The 19,537-nt window shown below is 43.5% G+C and overlaps 1 protein-coding gene and 1 long non-coding RNA gene across 2 annotated transcripts in view; one reads left to right on the top strand and one right to left on the bottom strand.

Annotated features, from left to right (window-relative positions):
• The first annotated feature begins 257 nt into the window (after positions 1–257).
• On the top strand, positions 258–17,916 carry LOC117759860. The gene is made up of 3 exons (XR_004613580.1): positions 258–823; positions 4,658–4,663; positions 17,905–17,916. It is a non-coding gene; the product is annotated as an uncharacterized LOC117759860 (long non-coding RNA).
• LOC117759856 (ephrin type-B receptor 1-like) overlaps positions 4,027–19,537 on the bottom strand; it is a 76,563-nt gene continuing 61,052 nt past the window's right edge. Inside the window, exons 15-20 of the mRNA XM_034582318.1 lie at positions 16,577–16,644; positions 16,132–16,279; positions 13,798–13,947; positions 7,559–7,755; positions 7,313–7,471; positions 4,027–4,916 (exon numbers count right to left, since the gene is read on the bottom strand). Coding sequence (XP_034438209.1) covers positions 4,793–4,916; positions 7,313–7,471; positions 7,559–7,755; positions 13,798–13,947; positions 16,132–16,279; positions 16,577–16,644 — 846 coding nt within the window. The 3' untranslated portion in view covers positions 4,027–4,792. The remainder of the gene's footprint in view (positions 4,917–7,312; positions 7,472–7,558; positions 7,756–13,797; positions 13,948–16,131; positions 16,280–16,576; positions 16,645–19,537) is intronic.

Genomic DNA, 19,537 nt, shown 5'->3' on the forward strand with positions numbered 1-19,537 from the left:
GTTCACAGTTTTAGGATTTAACTCCTCAGAAAACTCAAAAACAACAAAATACTGCGGTAATGTTTTGTAGAGACCAACAAGAGATAATACTTCAGCACTGCTGTGTTTGAGCTAAATGCTAATGTCAATATCAAAATTGCCAATGCTTTCTTAATGATGTTTAACAAGTAAACGTCTTTGCTTTGGTGGTATCTGGTTAAACCATGTATGTGTTGGACAAAATGAGATGTTAATTTGATCGTGACATCACAGGAAAGATTAAAACGTCGCACGTGGACTGAATATAAAGATGGACGACGTGAAGGCTCCCCGAAAGTGACCCCCTGGTGGCTGGCTGCGGTATTGGTTGTAAACCCCACCCCTTCCATGTGAGCAGATGAGATGTGAACAAAGTTAAAAAGTCCCACACTATAAATCAAATATATATTTCTCAAAGGTTTATTTAGGTAGTTCATCTCATGCTAATGTGTCTCAAGTGTTCCTGTTTCTGATAAGTTTGGTTTTAATGAGTCATCATGACTGACAGCTGAGACTGACTTGAGGCCACACCTCCCTGCTGCTCCAAAACTACGTCACCAGCGCAAGATGGCGGCGCCCTTATCCAGAATATTTTGATTTCATTTTCGTTACAGCGGCAGGAAGTGGAGACACGTCGTCCATCTTTATTTACAATCTAAGTGTCACGAACATGTCATCCAACAGGCATCGAGACATTTCACTCACAACGTAACAAGTTAGCCTCATGGTGGCGCTGATGAAAGCTTTAACGTTTTGGGATCTTGAATCTATGAACACAATTACATCACAATCCATCCTGAAAAATGTCAGTTTCAAGAGGGACGACAAGAAGTCAAGTTGGAGTTTGATGAGCAGTGTGAATGTAAAATAAGAACATGTAAGGAAGAGAAAAAGTATCGTCTTGAAACTGAAACTTTCCAGATATTCTTCAGATGCACGTTGAACAGGTTTGTGGAAACAGTGCATCTGAAATAGAAAGATTGCTCGACTTTAAAAGCAACTGTCGAAGGCGCCGGTGGAAACGCAGCCTGGAAGCAGAGCGAGTCGCTCAGAGAGGTTCGGGGCATCAGAAGAAAGAGGACGGCTGGGTCGAGCAGGGAGAAGGAGAAGGAGACAAAAAGAGAAAGAGCCTCTCCACGCCCCAGCCTCATTTTTATTCAAACACCAGAGTCAGGCTTTGCCTCTCACGCCCCCCCCATCTCCCTTTTCTGTTATTGTGCTTCCTTCCCGTCTCCATTACCTATTCCCTTTCACTTTTCTCTTCTCTTCATAACTCATCTCCTCTCATCTCCAGCCTCCCCCACGGTATCTATTACAGCAGAGCAACAGGAGAGAAGAGCCGGGTTGGTCCAGCTTCCAGAAAATAACTGCAATTAAACGATCAATCCACCCAAAAGCACTCAGAGGAGCTGCCGCTGATGCACCTTGCATTTCGGGGGCCTGTTTTGCATCAAAGTGGTCCATTTGTCCCATTGCCGCGCTTAATTGGCCAAACATTATGCCACATCATGTTGATGTATGTCCAGCACAGATACAGTGGAGTCTGGATGTAGTTTCTTTATCTGAAACATCTGCAGTAAACGTCAGGCTTTGGTGTCAGGCCCTCAGAATCAAACACTGAGCTCTTTTGTCGGCTGCTGCCGCTTTTACCTCCGACAGTATGACCCCAGCAGTCTTGAAACACTTGAACTTTCCTTTAATTGGGGAATTCAACTCAACATATTCAGGTTCATAATCTTAATTTGTGTTATTGAAAAGCTTTTCATGGTCTAATGCTCAGAAAACACTTTCCTCAAACTGTCCGTCGCTGCAGCTCCTCTTTTCAGCCTCTGTCTGAAACACTTTGAGGTTTTAGCTCCTGTCTCTTTAAATTTAATTCATCCTTTAACCAGAAATGTACGGCAGTGATATAATCTGACCGTTCATTAACACCGACTACGATTCATCACCTAAACCTGTATCTGTGTCTTAAGGGGCTGAGGCTGGATTTAACGTGGACGTAATTAAGAAAACTCAACTTCAAAAACACTTTTTCCTCCATCAACTCTTAAAGCACTTCATCTCTATAGTGCAGGATTTAACCAGTGCAGCAGCGTGGACAGTATATACCTGAGATATTGTCTCTGTGGTAAATATTTGTGCTCGTTCGTCGCGTAAATACAAGATGTGCTGTGCGTCGTGTCGTCTTTTCACAAACACTGACAACGTGAAATGTCTGAAGAGTCACATCGAACGTCGTTAAAAATACCAGAAGACAATAACACGGTATGAAATGAGGAATAGACACTCAGCCACAGATGTTACATAATGGATTAAGATTCATCTCTGTGTTGATCGCCTGTTTCCTGTGCATGACATATCTGTTAAGGTGGTGTTTAATATGAGCTTTTAGGCACACGACTCATCTCACTCTTTATTAAACCCCCGAGCCAGAGCTGAAACTCTTCTTCCAGAAGCATCTATTTACAACGAATTAAGCCTCTGAGCCACTGACTCGCTCCCAGTTGATCTCAATACTTTCTGATAAAATTCTCAATAAGCTATCGTTGCCAGGGCAACAAATGCAATTGCGGCCAATGCCGGCGTTTTCGGGCCGAAAAAAGCAGAAAACTGAAATGCTTGGAGGGTTTAAAATATCTGCGGACCTCTCAATGTCACAACTTTCATAAATAAAAGTCGTTGGGGGCGTCCCAGCAGTCGAGATCAGCGGCGCGAGACACAAACACACAAACACGTCGTTGTGTCGGACACGCCGCGATGAGAGCAAACAACCCCGACGCTGCCACTTCTCTCATTGTGAGCACGGCTCACTGCGGATGACAAACAGAATCGTGACATCCAATCAGTGCTGCAGGCGGGTAATCCTCAGGATGTGGGTGCACACGCATGACCAGAGGTTTCGGCGGCAGAACGGGCCGGCTGTTGTTCCACAGCTGGTAATCTGCTCAACGCTGAGATAAAAAGAGATCTCCCATTGCTGCTCCACCCCGAGCGCCCTGCAGTGAGCTCAGGCCTTCATTATATCATATTCCGTGAAGCCTCACGAGCCGGACGTCACGTTTGAAGTATTAACGCATGATAAATAACCCCCGCTGGTTTCCTTCTTGACCTCCAGCATTTTGTATTTGCGCTGTAACATCTTTTTCTCCCGACGCGTCTGAGGAATCAATCATTGTGGGGTTTGCGTTGAAAAGGTTGTCGCGCGCAGATGAGAAACACGCATAGGTCGCGTCGTGTCGTTTCATCTGCGAACTGACACAACGGAATTTAATCAGCGCTGTCAGTTGGGAAATGTGACTGTCAAAACAGAGTCGGACGACGGTGACATGTCCGGCAGCCGATGCATAACAAAGAAATACAGATGAATTAACACCGGGGACCCTGCCTGCCTGTGTGTGTGTGTGTGTGTGTGTGTGTGTGTGTGTGTGTGTGTGTGTGTGTGTGTGTGTGTGTGTGTATGTGTGTGTCTCTGCTGCAGAGCGATGATTAGCATCTGGACAGCAGCCATGCACTTGATTCCAACGCGTGAACAGAACACGAGCGCTGGTTTGTTCGTGTGCTCAACGCTCAACTGGCAGCCGGCGTCGGAATCCGCAGCCAAATCACAATTTATTTATTATTGGATGACGACACATTTTGCTTTCTGCGTCCGCAACAGGTGCCTCTCAGCAGCTGGTAACGCCTCCATACCCACAGTCCTCCTTCTCTTCTTCTCTTCTTCTAAGTACGCGGTCGCCTTCCTTCCTCGCCAGGGAAGTAAGTTGTCACGCCGCCGTGGTGCAACATTTCCCTCGGATTTTGATGCTGTTTTCTGATCCATAATTGGCTTTACTCAAAGGGCATTAGTGCTGATTGTAAAACATCATCCATCAGGAGTTTGCTCTGAGGACTCTGGGTATTTAAGTAGGACAGGCATCTCTGGCTCTCTGCATGGAAGAGTTTATCCTTTCATGGCTGCATGGAAAGTACAAAAAAAACCCCACTATGAAACCTGTTTTCCAAATTTTTTGTGTGTGCGCGGTCCACAGCACTTCAAAGCCGGTTCCAGTGATGAGTCAGGCAGAGGGAGATAATCACAGGGAACTCACAAACACTCCAGTGACAATTAATTGTCCGATGCTGTTGGCAGACGTGAAAGCAAACGAGCGTATAGGAAATAAATATCCCCAAATTACAAGATGTACAGACTCTTCAATATGAAGAGAGATTCAGAAACGTGCCGTTAAAACCGTCGACTCTTGTCAAACGGCGGCGAATTTCACCAACAAACTAAACAGAACAGACAAGAAGATATCAGGGCCTGTGGAAGGTCTCGTGTCAAGAAGCTTTGTGGAACGCGGGTCAGGCTTTTCGGTCCAGTTTGCTCGGCAACATATAAACACCTGACCACAGTCTCTTCACAGTCTTTGTGTGGGTTATCCGTAAATAAAAAAAACAGGCCAGTTCATCCTTGAATCAAACATGTCGGTAAAAAATGGTTTCATTTCCATCATTAAAATGTACAGAGTCTTCATGGGAGTGGATGTAACTGTAGTCACTGAAGAAATCCAAATCCTCTTTACTCCTCTTTTTTTTAAGTTAGGAAGCCACATGGCCCGGAAGAGGTCGGTCCGATGATTAAAAGAGATCTGCCGTTTAGAAACATGTCAAATCTCCAGGAGCAGCACTGAGCAGTGTGCAGGGGAAACACAAGTGTAAAGACAAAGTGTAGAGTCTGGTTGTTCCAGACTGTGCACCGGTCACAATATTCTCTTAGTGCATCACTCCTGTGTGGTTACACTGATTCAGTGGGAGACTGGTCGTCGTCGTCGTCGTCGTCGTGATGCCTCATCGACTGAACACTGGTCAGGATCTTCTTCTGGTGTCCGGCGAGAGACACTCCGATTCTCTGGAGATCTCTGAAGGAAGACAAAAACAGACATGAGGCGGCTGCATCTGCATCATCACATTATCAAAGGTGTCATGTGCAGGATTTAAGGACCACAAAGTCAATGTTACAATAAGAGTAAACAGTGCTTGAAATGGAATAAACTAAAATTACTGCCCTTCCGTTGTATGCCTCTACCAACTGCTGCAGTTTCAAGCAAAATAAAGATTCCAGATTCAAGGTCACTGTGACCTTTGACCCCTGAAATTGAATCAGTTAATCTTTGAGTCCAACTGGTCAAAATTTGAAGAAATGCCCCTAAAGGCGAACTTGAGATATCATGTTAAAGAAGCCAAAAACATGTGTATTTAGCGTGGTTACCTTGAACTTTAACATTCGATCACCCAAATCGAACCAGTTCATCCGTGAGTCTACGTGAACATTTGTGACAAATTTGAAAGGATTCTCTCAAAGGCCTCTCGAGATATTGTGTTGTATTGAGTATTGTGAGATAGGCTGTTTATTGTAGCCCTTTGTGTCGTCATTCTAATAAAATATACATCTCACATTATTATATATATGGTTTTAAACTGTTAATCTAAAAGGTATATTCCTCTAACTGGAGGAACAACTATATGCTTCACATCATTCATTTTATTTTACTGATCTGATTTGGCATCTGGGGAAATTTGCTTCCAAGCACAGCGACGATATAGAACGTTCATACATTCCTCATAAAGTCAAATGTGGTCTGTGTGGGCACATAACTTTTCACAGGATCTGATGTGGGCTTATATTTCTAACACAAAAAAACCACCCACATTGAATTTGTGTTTGCAAAGAAAACTATTTAAAAACCCAAAGTGGTAATTGTCCTCATACCAAAATTTCCCCCCAAGTAGTGGTGCATTCTGCATGAAAAGGGTCTGACATCAATTTCCCCACCTCACACCCGCGCTTATCTGCCGTCTCCACATGGGCACTATGTTAAAGTCGACTTTATTAATCCCAGTGGAGGAATTAATCCTCTGTGTTTGACCCGTTCTAACTAGTGGGGAGCAGTGGGCAGTCACAGGGCCGAGCAGTGGGACCGACTCCGAGTCTGTCGCGGGTGCCTTTAGTCAGAGGTGATGACAGGAGCCTCTGGTGGACAATTTATTGACCCAGGAGTTTGGAGGTCGGGGCTAACGGCTCATTTTGTATCCGCAGAGTCAAACCACACGCTGCTGCAGTACTTTCCTCCTGTGAAGGTTTGTTCAGCCAAGAAAAATAGCGATCAAACCATTTACTGAAATAGCTTTCGACAAAAGCACATTAATTGCTGAGTAAACGAGGCTTAAACTCGCAGAATTTCCCACCGTGACAGATGGTGTTGGGACTTCAATAACACGAAAAACGGATTATTTGAAAGACGAGACACATCAGGCAGAAACACAGACGTGCGAGGTTCTGAGAAGATGTACCTGGAAGCTGGAGACTGTGGGAAAGATGGTCCTTGATTTCAGAAAGAGCTGCTGATACCACTCAGATGACGGTGGTTTCATTTGTGTACAGATCAGACTATTTGTCGCTGGTTATTTCACAGTGAAATATTGATCTTTAATAATCGTGATCACAGCATCACGATTACAGCGTGATTTAACCAGAATTACTGTCTGGAGTGAAGTGTTTATCCCAGTTCAATTGACTTATGGGATATGAAATGTCATTACCTTATCATTTTATCTTTATCGAACATTTGTGTGAGATTTTGTCGAATTCAGCTCATAGACTCTTAAGAAATGTGCTTTTTGAGTTTTGAGTCATCAAAAATCCAATACATTGAAGCTGTAGACTGCAGAGAGCAAACTGAAAGGAGACGGTCTGGTCTACGCAGGATTTCCAGTTCGCGTCTCGCTCTTAGTGTTGCATCCTCAGCTACTCAGCTTCCCGCATAGCATTTGCTTCGTCAGTTGCACGCAATAAATCGTGGGATAGGTTGGCCCGAGAAGGATTCACCCTTTGTGATCATTCGTAAAAAAAAGGAAGGAGGCATTTGTCAGCCGCATTTGAAGGAGCCTTCAAAATGGGAAAACCTGGCAACCTGACGTCTTTGTGTGCAGCCGCTGAAGGAGGCCGCCCCTGAATTGAGACTCAGCTTTAATCCTTGAGTCCAATTGACCGTTTGAACGGAATTTTAAGTGATTCCCATCGGGCGTCACTGGGATATAGCATCCACAAGAATTGACAGACTCCTCCTGCCGTGGCTGTCGCTGGCGTGAAGGCATAAAGAGGAAGAAAGGATGAGATACAGACAGACGCTACACATGGACCGATCCGTCAGCCAACCAGCTGCCCTGCCACTCATCCAACTAACAAGACGCCGACTTGGCAGGTGGGCGAGAGACGCGGGCAGAGAGAGAGAGACACTGTAATGAGTCGACTTACTCAGCTGTGATTTGTGTGACGAGCGGCAAAGACGTGAAACCGGAGCCCAGGAAGGAGTCACGATACTGGGTCATCTTCAGAGCGGCCAGCCAGTCCTCCACCGAGCTCAGCCTGCTCAGGTCCGGAGCGCCGCGGTCTAACAGGGGATGATGGGACGGACTGGAGAGAGCGGAGATAAAGAGCTCAAACACCAGCGTATCTCTGAGTGTTTGCGTATGTAAATGGCCTTGTTGTATCTCTGCTCACCCAGGGGCCATGTTGTTGGTGCCGGCTTTGAGAGAGGCAGGGTTGCGTATCATCTTGTCCAACATGCTGACAATATCGGGGAACTTTGGCCGAGCGTTCCTGTCCTTCTGCCAACAGTCCAGCATCAGCTGGTGCATCACCACTGGGCAGTCCATCGGCGCCGGCAGCCTGAAGTCCTGCTCGATGGCGTTTATCACCTGGGACACAGAGGGAGAACAAGGGATGAAAACAGAGGAGACAAGAGGATTGATCGATCTATTTATGTTTCGTTCTTACAACTTGCTCCGATGCCCACAAATTAAATCTTTAGCTTCCATTATGTGACAGAAGTATTCATTGATTTGAGATGTGAAAGTGGGGTTTAATTTATAGAGGGATTTGATCGAATGATGCAGTGTTGTGTTAAAGTGGCCATTACATAGTGAGTGAGTGAGTGAGGCTGCCTCCACACTAATATGTTTTAGATTTTAAAATATCAATCAAATTTATATTTCATGATTATCAACTACACTGAGCACGTGTGTACCTGTGTAAACAGGAAGTAAGCTTTTACTGACTGTGTTAACAACGCTTTGATGAGTAGCAGACTTCAGTAACTTCACAAAGCATCGAGCTACAGCCACCGTACAACACTGACTGTCTGATAAGACCCAACCAGGGAGCGAATGCTGGACACGGCATCATTATTTCTAAATGTCATGTTTTTTGTTTTTTTTTACTTTTTCTTTGATTGGACACATTTGAGTTGTTTTAAGAGAAAGTGGGGAGGATTCGAAGGTTCTCTGTCTCAGGAACACTGACATTCTGGAGTAGTGAAGACACCGGGCGTAAACGTAGCAGACGTGATGGGTTTCACAACTGAAATATTTAGTGCGGGTGTAGCAGGCTACATCCTGGAGAACCACAGCTGAATACAACCCTCTGTTCACACATAAAGGGATGTCTGCCTCCATCCACACCTCCATCACCGATGGTGTTGAATCAGGAAGCAGAGCGCAGGGAGACATGAATGCATTGGAATCATCCGTGGCCGTATTGTAATGTAATGCATTTGCAGCATGATAGCGAAACAAATACTTCCAACCTGGGATATTTCCCGGCTACAGCAGTTTCCATGACAGAGTACAAAGTGTGTTTTATGTCACTGAGGGGGTTCGCTGGTCGCCTCAAATTGAGGTTAACTCCTGTATCCCTGAGTGCAGCAGAACATACAGCTCACTGCTCAGGGTACGGTCCCTTTGAGATTGTGGCTGATAAGACCGGTGTTTATTTCTTTACAGAATTTGCATCCGAGAGCTTCCTCCTGACGCAGCGTGCCGTCAATCAGTGGATCCAGATATTCATTGCTAAGCAGCAGTGACGCCTGCAGCCGACTCTGATGTGAAGGCAGGTAGCTGCACAGAGGAGCTTCTGATTTCATCGTGCCAGTGCAGGCGCTGATCTTTCCATTTATTTCCGTCCTGTGAAAACTTTTAAAACAAGAACTCTGTATTTCAGAGAGGTGGTGCTAAATATGGCAGCGTACCTTTGGGTGTAATTATCCTGAACATCACAGAATTCAAAAACTCCTTCCAGTGAAAGAATAAGTAGCTTCCTCGTCACGTACCAGCAAAAATAATCAAAGAGAGGAAATATTAAGTTCAAGGATTATTGTCTCCAATTATTCTGCCCTCGGTGCCGGGAATATGAAAACACTTTTTTACACGTCTGCAACTCTAATTGTGATGGTTGCAATAGTTAAAGTTCACATTGTGCTGTGGGTGTGATTGGCTCCAATAGCAGAACTTAACATGGTCTGTGTGTGTGTGAAAAAGCTTTCAGACTGTATCTCCACACATCCCACATCCGTCTTTTCACCCTCCACTTAAATCGCCCCCAAAGCCAACACCACACTTTTGCATAAAAAGAGCAGATATTCCAGATGTGCTATACAATATGTGGCAAAATGACACTTAAAGCTTTCTGTGGAAGTTTCAAGGAATCGTAATGGAAGTGACATTCATGCAAAGATGTGCTTCACAGCATGAGAAGACAATACATCCGACTTCAGTGGCTTGCATTGTGCTGTGCAGAGCGCATAATGGATAATAGAAGCATTATGAGTCTCAGTGCTGTGGTGTGGCCGAAGTCCTGATTGGAGGACAACATTGTTTTTGTAATTATTGTAGGTTGAGACGTACGATATGTCACTACAGCCACTAGGGGTCACTGCAGCGTGGGATCGTGGGAGTTGTTGTCTTACCGATGAAAAAACTAAAAACCATGTTCACAGATGAGCTAATGTATTTATTATTATGCAAATAAAAGGCAACCAAAATAAAAACGTCCGGTTACCTTGAATAGAATTGGGGGTTTCTTTGGGTTTGAACATTGTTGGAAACAGCGTTAGGTCACCATTGGCCATCTTGGTTTATTGAAAATAGATGTAACCATATTTGGAGTAGTGGGGGTGGAGCCTAACTGAGAGCTCAAGGCCACGCCGCGGACACCCATACCATTGGATGGTAGCAACTGTCAATCAAACGATATCCACGCAGTGCCTTAACGTCTATTTGACTCTAAAGGATTTAGAAAATTAACATCATGCTGTATTGAAGAGGACGTGAAAATACAGATTGAGATAATAATGTCTTTATGAAAATGATTTCTGACGTTGTAAATCAAGTGAGAAGTCATTTTCTCACAGAATTCTACAGAGAAATAACTTATTTCACCTTCTGCTGGTCATTTGAGACACAACAGGTTTCAGGCCCTGCACCATTGGCTTCATTTTCCTGACCCAGCATCTACTTTCATCTTTCTAAACAGCGTAAGCCTCGGTCATCCCTTCATCACCTGACCTCCACGTCCCCCTGCACACCTGCTCCTCATTATCCTTCCTGGTTCACCGGCATGCGCTGTGGCTGCAACCCTGCCAGATTTCTTTCTGCCAAAGCATTCCAGCCTTTTGTCTCCATATCCTGCCTGCTTCAGTTTATGACCTTGTTTTCCCACCATCCCTTTTCACCCGCCCCCCCCCTGGACTTTCTCTGCCCGTCCTCGCTTTGATCGTTGACCTAAAACTCGTCTCAACTTCCCCCTTTTGCTTTGAGATTCAAGAATCCAAACTCACTGTACTGTGTATTTTGAGTTTTTGGTACTGGGTCACATTTTTTGGTGAAATGTCGACAACCTCAGCGCTCGCCACTTCTCGTAAAATTTAAAACTTGTGCGACCGCGTAAGTGCAAGTGTAAGCCTATTTGACGGTTAGCTGGGGGGGGGGGGATTGCTGTGCTTCTTCTACTGTACCCGCAGTGCCGGGGATTTTGTCAGCTCGCAAAGAGTGAACTCTACCTGACCCCGACACACTTCTCAGGCTTTGTGCCACATAAATTCTCGCTAAGCACTGCTGTCAATCACAATAGCAGCGAGTGTAGTGAAACATCACAGGTCTCTTTCATGATTAATTCATGTCGAACAGAGCACCTGTGGCGGCTCCGCTGACAATTTCCCCCGTTCCATGTTCTTTGAAATTGTGTGTGAGCGAGCGAGTGAGCGAGCGAGCGAGCGTGTGTGTGTGTGTGTGTGTGTGTGTGTGTGTGTGTGTGTGTGTGTGTGCCCTTACACGTCTACTTGCATGTGTGTGCGTGTGTGTAGCATGTGTGAGTTTAGGGTGTCAGGTTCATGCATAGTTAATGCCCCAACAGATCCTCGTTAGCTATAGTAGCAACGCACACACATATACACATACACACACTCTCTCTCTCTCTCCATCATTATACATTGTGCCATTATAAAACTGTCTCTGTCATTATAACGACTCTTTGCCATTACTGCTGCATAGGCTGCTTCTACTCCTCTGGAGCGTCGGTGGGGGGGGGGTGAGCCGGGTGGAGCTAAGGAGCGACAGCAGGGGGGAGGTGAGAGACGAGGAAAGTGTGAAATAAGGGGGAAGAGGTGGAAGAAGGTCTGAATGTAAAACAGGGAAATGCTTCTTAGCAGAGAAAAACAGTTTCTTTCCCTTCAGACGTGTTGGAAAGAGGATCTCGCAACTGATTAACTCCTCATCAGTGCGATAAGTAACCAGACTGAGAAAACTCCACGTGTAAGTTAATGAGGTCTGAGGAGGTTAAACATTTCTGAAGTGGAGCAGACAACATCTAAATTATTCCTCTCAGACTTTTACTCCAGCAAGTTCTCGAGGTGGTAAATAGAAGTGAAGTCACTCGCTGGTGCTTTGGCACATTTTTTCTGCGGCAACAAAAAGAAAAATATATTTTTAAGCTGAAAGTTAAAGTCCCAGGCTCCTCTCCCCGTGTCACAGACATTAGACATTTAGTTTTAGAAAAGCAAGAATTGGGATTTAGAGCCTCGGCGCTTTGAAGTGGGGGTGTTAGTGCCAAAACTAACGATAATCTGTGTATCGCATTACTTCTTAGAAACACAAAACCTCAAAATAAAAATGTCAGCGGTGCTGGAACCTCCTCTTTCATGTACGTGATCCCCTTTAGGTTTAAAATGAAATACTCAGCCCACAGGACGGATGAGAGAGTGGTTTTAACGTCATGTTAACACAACAGCAGCAGAGAATTGTGCATGTGTTGTTTTAAAAAAATGGTGATTATTCCTAGTCTAAAAAAAAAAAAGGATAAATGTAATCTCACTACACATAAACAATGAGATGCCTACAAAGACCCATCCCACGGTTAAATTACTGGTTCTGCTCCTTATCCAAAAGACAGATCTCTATCTACGCCTGAGTGATGGTCGGGGGAAACGCCCGCCACGTGCTGCAGCGCTGTGCAACACACACACACACGTGCACCCACACTGCGCACAATGGCAGCACAAACTAAATGTTCATAAGAGTAATTACACATAATGAGCATGATCTCAAACTACAAACTGTTTTGTTCAGAGCCACGAGGACGGGTTGTTTAATTATTCTTATATGTCAACAAATGTGAAAAAGGTTTTGTTTAAATCACCTTATAAGTGACTTTGATTCTTTTCTCTGTCTCACTCTCTGGTTACAAACATTACATTACATTTCATTAAGCCGACGCTTTTATCCAAAGCGACTTACAATAAGTGATTCTTGTTGTTCTGAACAACAAGAATCAAGAAAGTACAATTTCATCAAGAAAGCCAAACTACAGAGTGCTGTAAGTAAGTGCCATCTACTGACTATCTAATGGAGCGGGTTGTCCACTAACCAGAGGGTCAGTGGTTCGATCCCCGGCGCTTGAAAACACCTATATCCATTAACCATGATTACAAAGTCATGCAAAGGTGAAAACACAAGGATTCTATCGAAACCTTGAGCAAACTCCATCACAAGTGGGGAAATGCAAACTTCACGATTCCCTAGCTTGTAGTTTACATCCTTGCAGCCTGGAGTTAAAAGACTTGGGTTAAAACATGGGTTAAACCAGCTGATTGTTATTGGTGATCATCACTTACTTAACTAAACTAATACTTTTAGTTTAGTTTGACACTGGGTGGATTTTCATGATTTGGGGGCTGCAGGCAAACTACTGCAAAGTAAAAGTCCATGACAGTGATTTGTTTAATGTGCTACTCAAGAATGTTAATTTATATACAGTGTATACGAGAAAAAAAACGATTTCTTGAAGTAGATAGATCCTAACCACACCCAACCCCCTATGCCAGCATCAAATACAAAGTTACAGAGGCGACAGCAAATTGATCACACTGTGCAGGTAATTGGAATAAAGTTGTCAGGGAAATGAAATGATGCCTTTTGGTCTGATGTTCCCGGGAACAAACACTTCTGTGACACTTAAAATTGATGTCCTCATTTTCCGTGTGTTTTTCTCGACATGCCGACTCCCTGCTGTGAGAGACGGCAGAGGAAACAAACAAATCACACCTACACCCCCCCCCCCCCCCACGCACACACAGACACACACACAAGCATACTTTAGAATGACAACTAATGAAAAAAAGGTAAATGTACACAATCCTACACAACTACAGTGAAAACAAAACATCAATGTCAGCCCCTCTCGCTTTCTTTATCTCACACACACACACACACCTAAAGAAAAAAGGTAACTATACACAATCACACAGCTACATGACAGGGTCGCTCGCTTTCTTTATCGCTCTCTCAAACACACACACACACACACACACACACACACACACACACACACACACACACACACACACACACACACACACACACACACACACACACACACACACACACACACACACACACACGATGACTTACATCTTGGTTGCTCATGTCCCAGTAAGGTCTCTCTCCGTATGCCATCACCTCCCAGGTGACGATCCCATAACTCCACACATCTGAGGCGGACGTGAACTTCCTGTAGGCGATCGCCTCCGGAGCCGTCCACCGCACGGGGATTTTACCGCCCTGAGGGAAAGAGAGAGAGAGAGAAAGGAGGGGAGGAAAGAGAGGGAAGGGAAAGAGAAAATAATATATTTGGTGTTTTTATGGTTTCACTCCTCACATGCATACACATGCAGTACATGTTTTTAAAGAGAGGCCACAGGCAGCTCATATATCTGCCATGCTCCGTCATAAATACCAAGGTGAGGACTGACTATTAATGTAACAGTCATCACAATCTACAGCGGACACAGTGATGAGAAATGAGTCCACGCTTGATGTCATGCGCATTATCCACGAGTCGCCTGCTGCACTGTAGCATCACATACAGTTTTTAAGGTTTAAAAGATAATGGTGGATATGATCGATTTTTCTACAGGATCTTTATTCCCACAAAGAGGAAGCAGCAGATGGTGATATCTCAGTGAGATGGATAAACACACCTGCTCCACTTACAGCTCTTTTATATTTCTTGTCTTTTATAATGAAGACAAAGCAGTGACTGAACAAAAGCCTTGTCCTCACGGCTGCTGATTTTAAAGTCTAGGAGAATGGGAAATACTACTTCATTCAAGAAGTCTGCTGTCATGGTGCAAGAATTACTAAAATTCATCCTCAAATCAATTTGTGCCTGTTGTAAAGATTTACACAGGAGGATATTCAAACGTAAAAAATAAGCAACCATACAGTAAAATCTAAATATGAGCAAAACAAGTATGAAATAAAGTTATTCTATACAATTTAAGTAAACACAAGGTAACACGGGTGCAAAGAGCATATAGCAGCAGTAAAGTATAATAAGTATAATATGAATATTGCTCAGTAAATTCAACTGCAATGATAAATATGATAGTTACTGCACAGTATTTTGAGGCTTTAAGATTATACACATAAATATATTTTCATGCTGCTTTGGCTTGAATATATTATCTTTGTAAACCGTAATCTTTTACACTTTTTTAAATTTAAATTAAATATTACGAGCGGCCTCCTAACAGATGGTGCCTCTTAAGGTAATGACCGATCCTTCAGTCTGTCTAAAACATAGTGATGGATTCCCGTTAAATTTGGCTCAGGCATTCCTGGTCCTCGGAGGATGAATCCTTGTCTTAGTGATGATGAGAAGTGAGTCTGAATGTTGGATTGTTAGTTTTAGAACAATCTCCTTCCAACCTGACATCAGAAACCTGTTTCAGCAGGAGGTCACAGAAGCTCTTCAACCATCCAACAAGCAGGTGTGATAAAGTGAACCGGTCCCTTAATGACCTCTGACTTTTTACACGATCCCAACACTTAGAGTCATGGCAACATATCAATAAAACTAATGACTGAGTGAAGGACGACGATTAACTGTCCACGGGGCACGAGGGGAATCATCCATCCATCTATTAACTGTACTGTTTATCCTTCTGAGGTCACGAGGTGGAGGACGATCCCAGGTGATATCGTGCGACAGTCGGTGAACACAGCGGACGGATCCCCAGTCCATCACTGGGCTGAGATACAGTGACAACCAGTCACACTCACAATCACACCGAGAGTCGCAATTTAGATGTTGCCAATTAGCCTGAGCTAACCTGCATGTCTGAGAACACACATACATGCAGGTGATGTAGGATTAAACAGTGGTGTGAAAAGAAAGAGAAACAAAAGCCTCAAAGACTAGAGATACCAAAGACAAGTATTCAGGGTATAAAGTTTCATGCCTCTCAACTGTTCACATGTTAATATGCTAACATTAGCATCTGTTAAATAGCACAGCTGAGGCTGAAGAACTGAGTGGGACATCGGAGTCACCTTCTTCCCTCTCTGGCACCACCTTCAGGACATTGTGTTTACTGTCCAACTAGCTAGACAGTAAATAAAGATGGACGACATGACAGCTCCCCAAAAGTGAAGCCTAATCATCTTAATCGCCCCCTAGTGGCTCTCTGCAGTATAGGTCGTACACTTGGCCTCCTCCATCAATTTCATTATCTCACGAGTACCAGGCATCATAGTTTCACTAGGGTCCAGCCTCCTGGTCATGAAAATCTCCATGGAGACAGGAAGGCAGTTTGCCATCTTTTGGCCACGGTAAGATGGCAGCATCTGTATCCTCTTGAGGGTGTGTTTATGTGTGCACGCCTGTCCCATGTGTGTGTCTGTGTGTGTGTGTGTGTGTGTGTGTGTGTGTGTGTGTGTGTGTGTGTGTGTGTGTGTCCTTACCAGTGAGCTGGTGTAGGTGGGGTCAGACGTGTCTTCCTCCAGATAGCGTGAGAGGCCAAAGTCGGACACCTTACACACCAGGTTACTGTTCACCAAGATGTTTCGAGCTGCCAGGTCCCGGTGAACATAGCTCATCTCCGCCAGGTACCTGTTCACATCAACAGTATTTATTGTGTGAATGTGTGTGTTATCTGCTCCCAGCTACCTGGGCTACTATAAAAAGAAAATGGGATTTAGTCTGTGTGTGTGTGTGTGTGTGTGTGTGTGTGTGTGTGTGTGTGTGTGTGTGTGTGTGTGTGTGTGTGTACTGCCAGATGCCATCAATAAAAGAGGAATCGGATTAAATGTTTGTGAATATGAACATGTTTGTGTGTTTTCACAGCCAGATACCTGAATAAAACACAGATAGGATCTAATATGTGTGTGTGTGTGTGTGTGTGTGTACCTCATTCCAGACGCGATGCCCCTCAGCATACCAACCAGCTGGATCACTGAGAACTGGCCATCATTCTGCTGCAAAAAAAACCACAAACCACCAGGAGGATTTTTATTTTTCCGTTATCAAACCTTTTCACGCTTCTTATTTAAAAGAGTCGAGCGCATAAAAAAAGATTGTTCACAGAAAATGTCACAACTGGATCTATAACAAACAAGAAGTTCCTTTCCCCACTCAGCCGGCGGAGGAGTGAGTGTGGACTTTCTTACAGAGACGGAAAACACGGATGAAAGAATGATAAAACCCACTCTGATCATTCCCATCTGTGGAAATGTCATTTTTAATGGTTTTTAACTCCCAACTTTTTTACGATTCAATTCTCTATTTTTCAGGCCATTGATCTTGAGTTAGTGTTATGGCCTTTTACAATGTGTGTTTTTGAGCCGCCGAAGACAAAAGTTGACGATCATGAGAGAAATATGGAAAAAATGGTCGCACGAGATCGCAGACACGTGCACGAACGGCCGATTTGAAGCCCGTAGCAACCGAACACAGCTCGGAGCAGAAATGTGGGATCAAGTTCTCTCTGAGTGAATGTTGTGATAGCTCAAACCAACCAATCAATCAGAATATGACATTCAACTATGCAGAATACACCAAGAAATTTAATAAATGTCATTTAAGAATTCAAAAAACAAGCCCAAGTCCAGACTCTCCACTTCTCTTGTAACTTCAGGCATGTTTTAGCACTATGGACAATTATTGTGTTTCTGTACTTTCAAAATAAAAGCATGTTCTTGAAAAGGTGTGTTGATGTCATATCCTATTTTTTCCTATCTTCACAGTGAAGGGGTCAAATGTTCAATGTGAGGCCAAAACAGTATTTACTTCAGTCTGTTAAACATAACTCAACCTGTTGTGTCTGAGGTCTGTTATTTTTCTATTAGTTAATGAGAGTGCTGGTAAAAGAAAAAACTAATTAATGCAAATATGTGGTTTGCTTTGCACTTGAAATATAATTGATTTGTTTTCCAAGCCCAATGTTTTCATGTTTATTTGTTTTATCTTATTACATTCATTTAATTTTGTTGATATAAGGTCATATTTATTAGGATTATTTTTTGTTTCACTGTTACCTCCAGAGTTTGTTTTAATTTGCGGAAGACAAAAGGGAGAAAAATGCAGTTTTAGCTCAGAGGCCGTTGCATCCTGCACCGTTCATATAGTTTATGAGTAGAAGATATTATTTAATCAGTTGATATCATATAATTTTAAATAACATTACGCAGGAGGACCGGTGCCGAACGGAAACTTTAAAACAGACCTGCAGAGTTAAGAAAGCTGGAGTTACTTTGGTTGTTTTTCCTTTTGAAGAACAGCACATTTAACCAAAGATCTTTTAAGGTGTAGTAAATTAATCAAGTAAAGATTCCATGTAGGAGCCTCGGATGATGTTGGCCGATTGGTTTTCATGTCCTTAAGATATATCTCTCTGATGCTACAATTGCAATACTGCCTTTCGGTATGTGTACCAGTTTAATATGAGAGTGTGAGACTAATTAAAATCATTAATTTTATTAGGCCAAAGCTTAAATCTCATCTCAAGCATTTCCTCAGTGTGTACGAGCGAAGTTGACGAGAGCTGCGTCTCTGTTGTTGAGCCAAAAACATTTGCTTTTTTTGCGTTTTTCACCTTGGGGCTGGACTGTTTCTTATAAACATCACTAACATCCCCTGACATAGTTGCAGTCGAAGATGTGTGTGTGTGTGTGTCTATTAATTCACTTTGTGCATCAAACCGTGTCTTTGATGCTCCTCTGGCCTAATCCTCTGCAGGCAGAACCTTGAAGGTGCACACAAACACACAGCCGCATTGATCCTCAGGGTCTGGTGCCTGCAAGATGGTCACGCTAGGACAGCAACACCAGCGAGATCGATCATTGTGTTTGTTTGTGTGTGTGTGTGTGTGTGTACACGCGTGTATGAGTCAGCGGACGATTTCGGAGTCAAAAGGGGTCACGCTGTGCGAACAGAACATCAAAGAGCGTCTCTTTCTGTTTTTAGAGGCGCCTCGAAAGGAGGGCAGGATCAAAGGTGCGGACAGACAGACAGGATGAGGAGGAAGGAAGGAGCAGGAAGGAAAAAGAGGAGAGCGAAGAGCAGGAGGTTGTTTCTGTCTTTGTTTCTCTGGAAACTTCGTTGTTAAAGTTCTGGTCACTTTAGAAGTTTAGTTTCTCATCATCTGATCGTTTCATTCTGCAGCTTGACAACCACCTCAAACTTATGATATCGGCCTCTTAAATGTTAAAGTACGTTTTAGCTTTAAACAGCAGCTTTTGGGGTTCAATGACTTAGAATATGGAGAATGTTTCCTCGTTCATTCCCACTCCTCACCCTGAACGTGAGTGGGTTCGATCTCCTGTGAGAAGTGTGGAACTGACTGAGAGTCACAGGTTCAACCGTCAGCTCCAGGAAGATGAAGAGTAAAACTGAACCGTAGATCAGTTAAAAAGACTCAGAAGTTATTAAAAACCAGAGTTTATCTCTAATATTCAGCAGGAAAACTTTTAATTATGAAGAAGTCTGGTGGATTTGTTACAGCGACAGCTTGTCTGGTTGTTTCAGTTCAGTGAGCGGGTCCACACAGCCAGAGCTCCACTCAATACATTGATAGACTTTGTTTTTTCTCTACATGAAAGCAACCTAATCACATGGAGCCCAGCTGAATGAATCCCCACGTGTGGCTACAGGGGGCGCTGTTGCTCAATAAAAATGACATACTGTTGCTTTAACTAGTGATAAAATGTGCTACGTGCTGTAAACAATTGAATTAAATTGAATTGTAAACTCCTGTTTCAAAAATAATGAAAAGAGGACAAAAAAATCTCAACTCAGTGAAAAATAAAATAGCATTAAAGTTAAACCACCAATGGTTTATAACTTATCAGTGTATGTATGAGCAAATAAGCT

Source organism: Hippoglossus hippoglossus, chromosome 4 (genome assembly GCF_009819705.1).
Source record: "Hippoglossus hippoglossus isolate fHipHip1 chromosome 4, fHipHip1.pri, whole genome shotgun sequence".
In the NCBI taxonomy this organism is placed as follows: domain Eukaryota; kingdom Metazoa; phylum Chordata; class Actinopteri; order Pleuronectiformes; family Pleuronectidae; genus Hippoglossus; species Hippoglossus hippoglossus.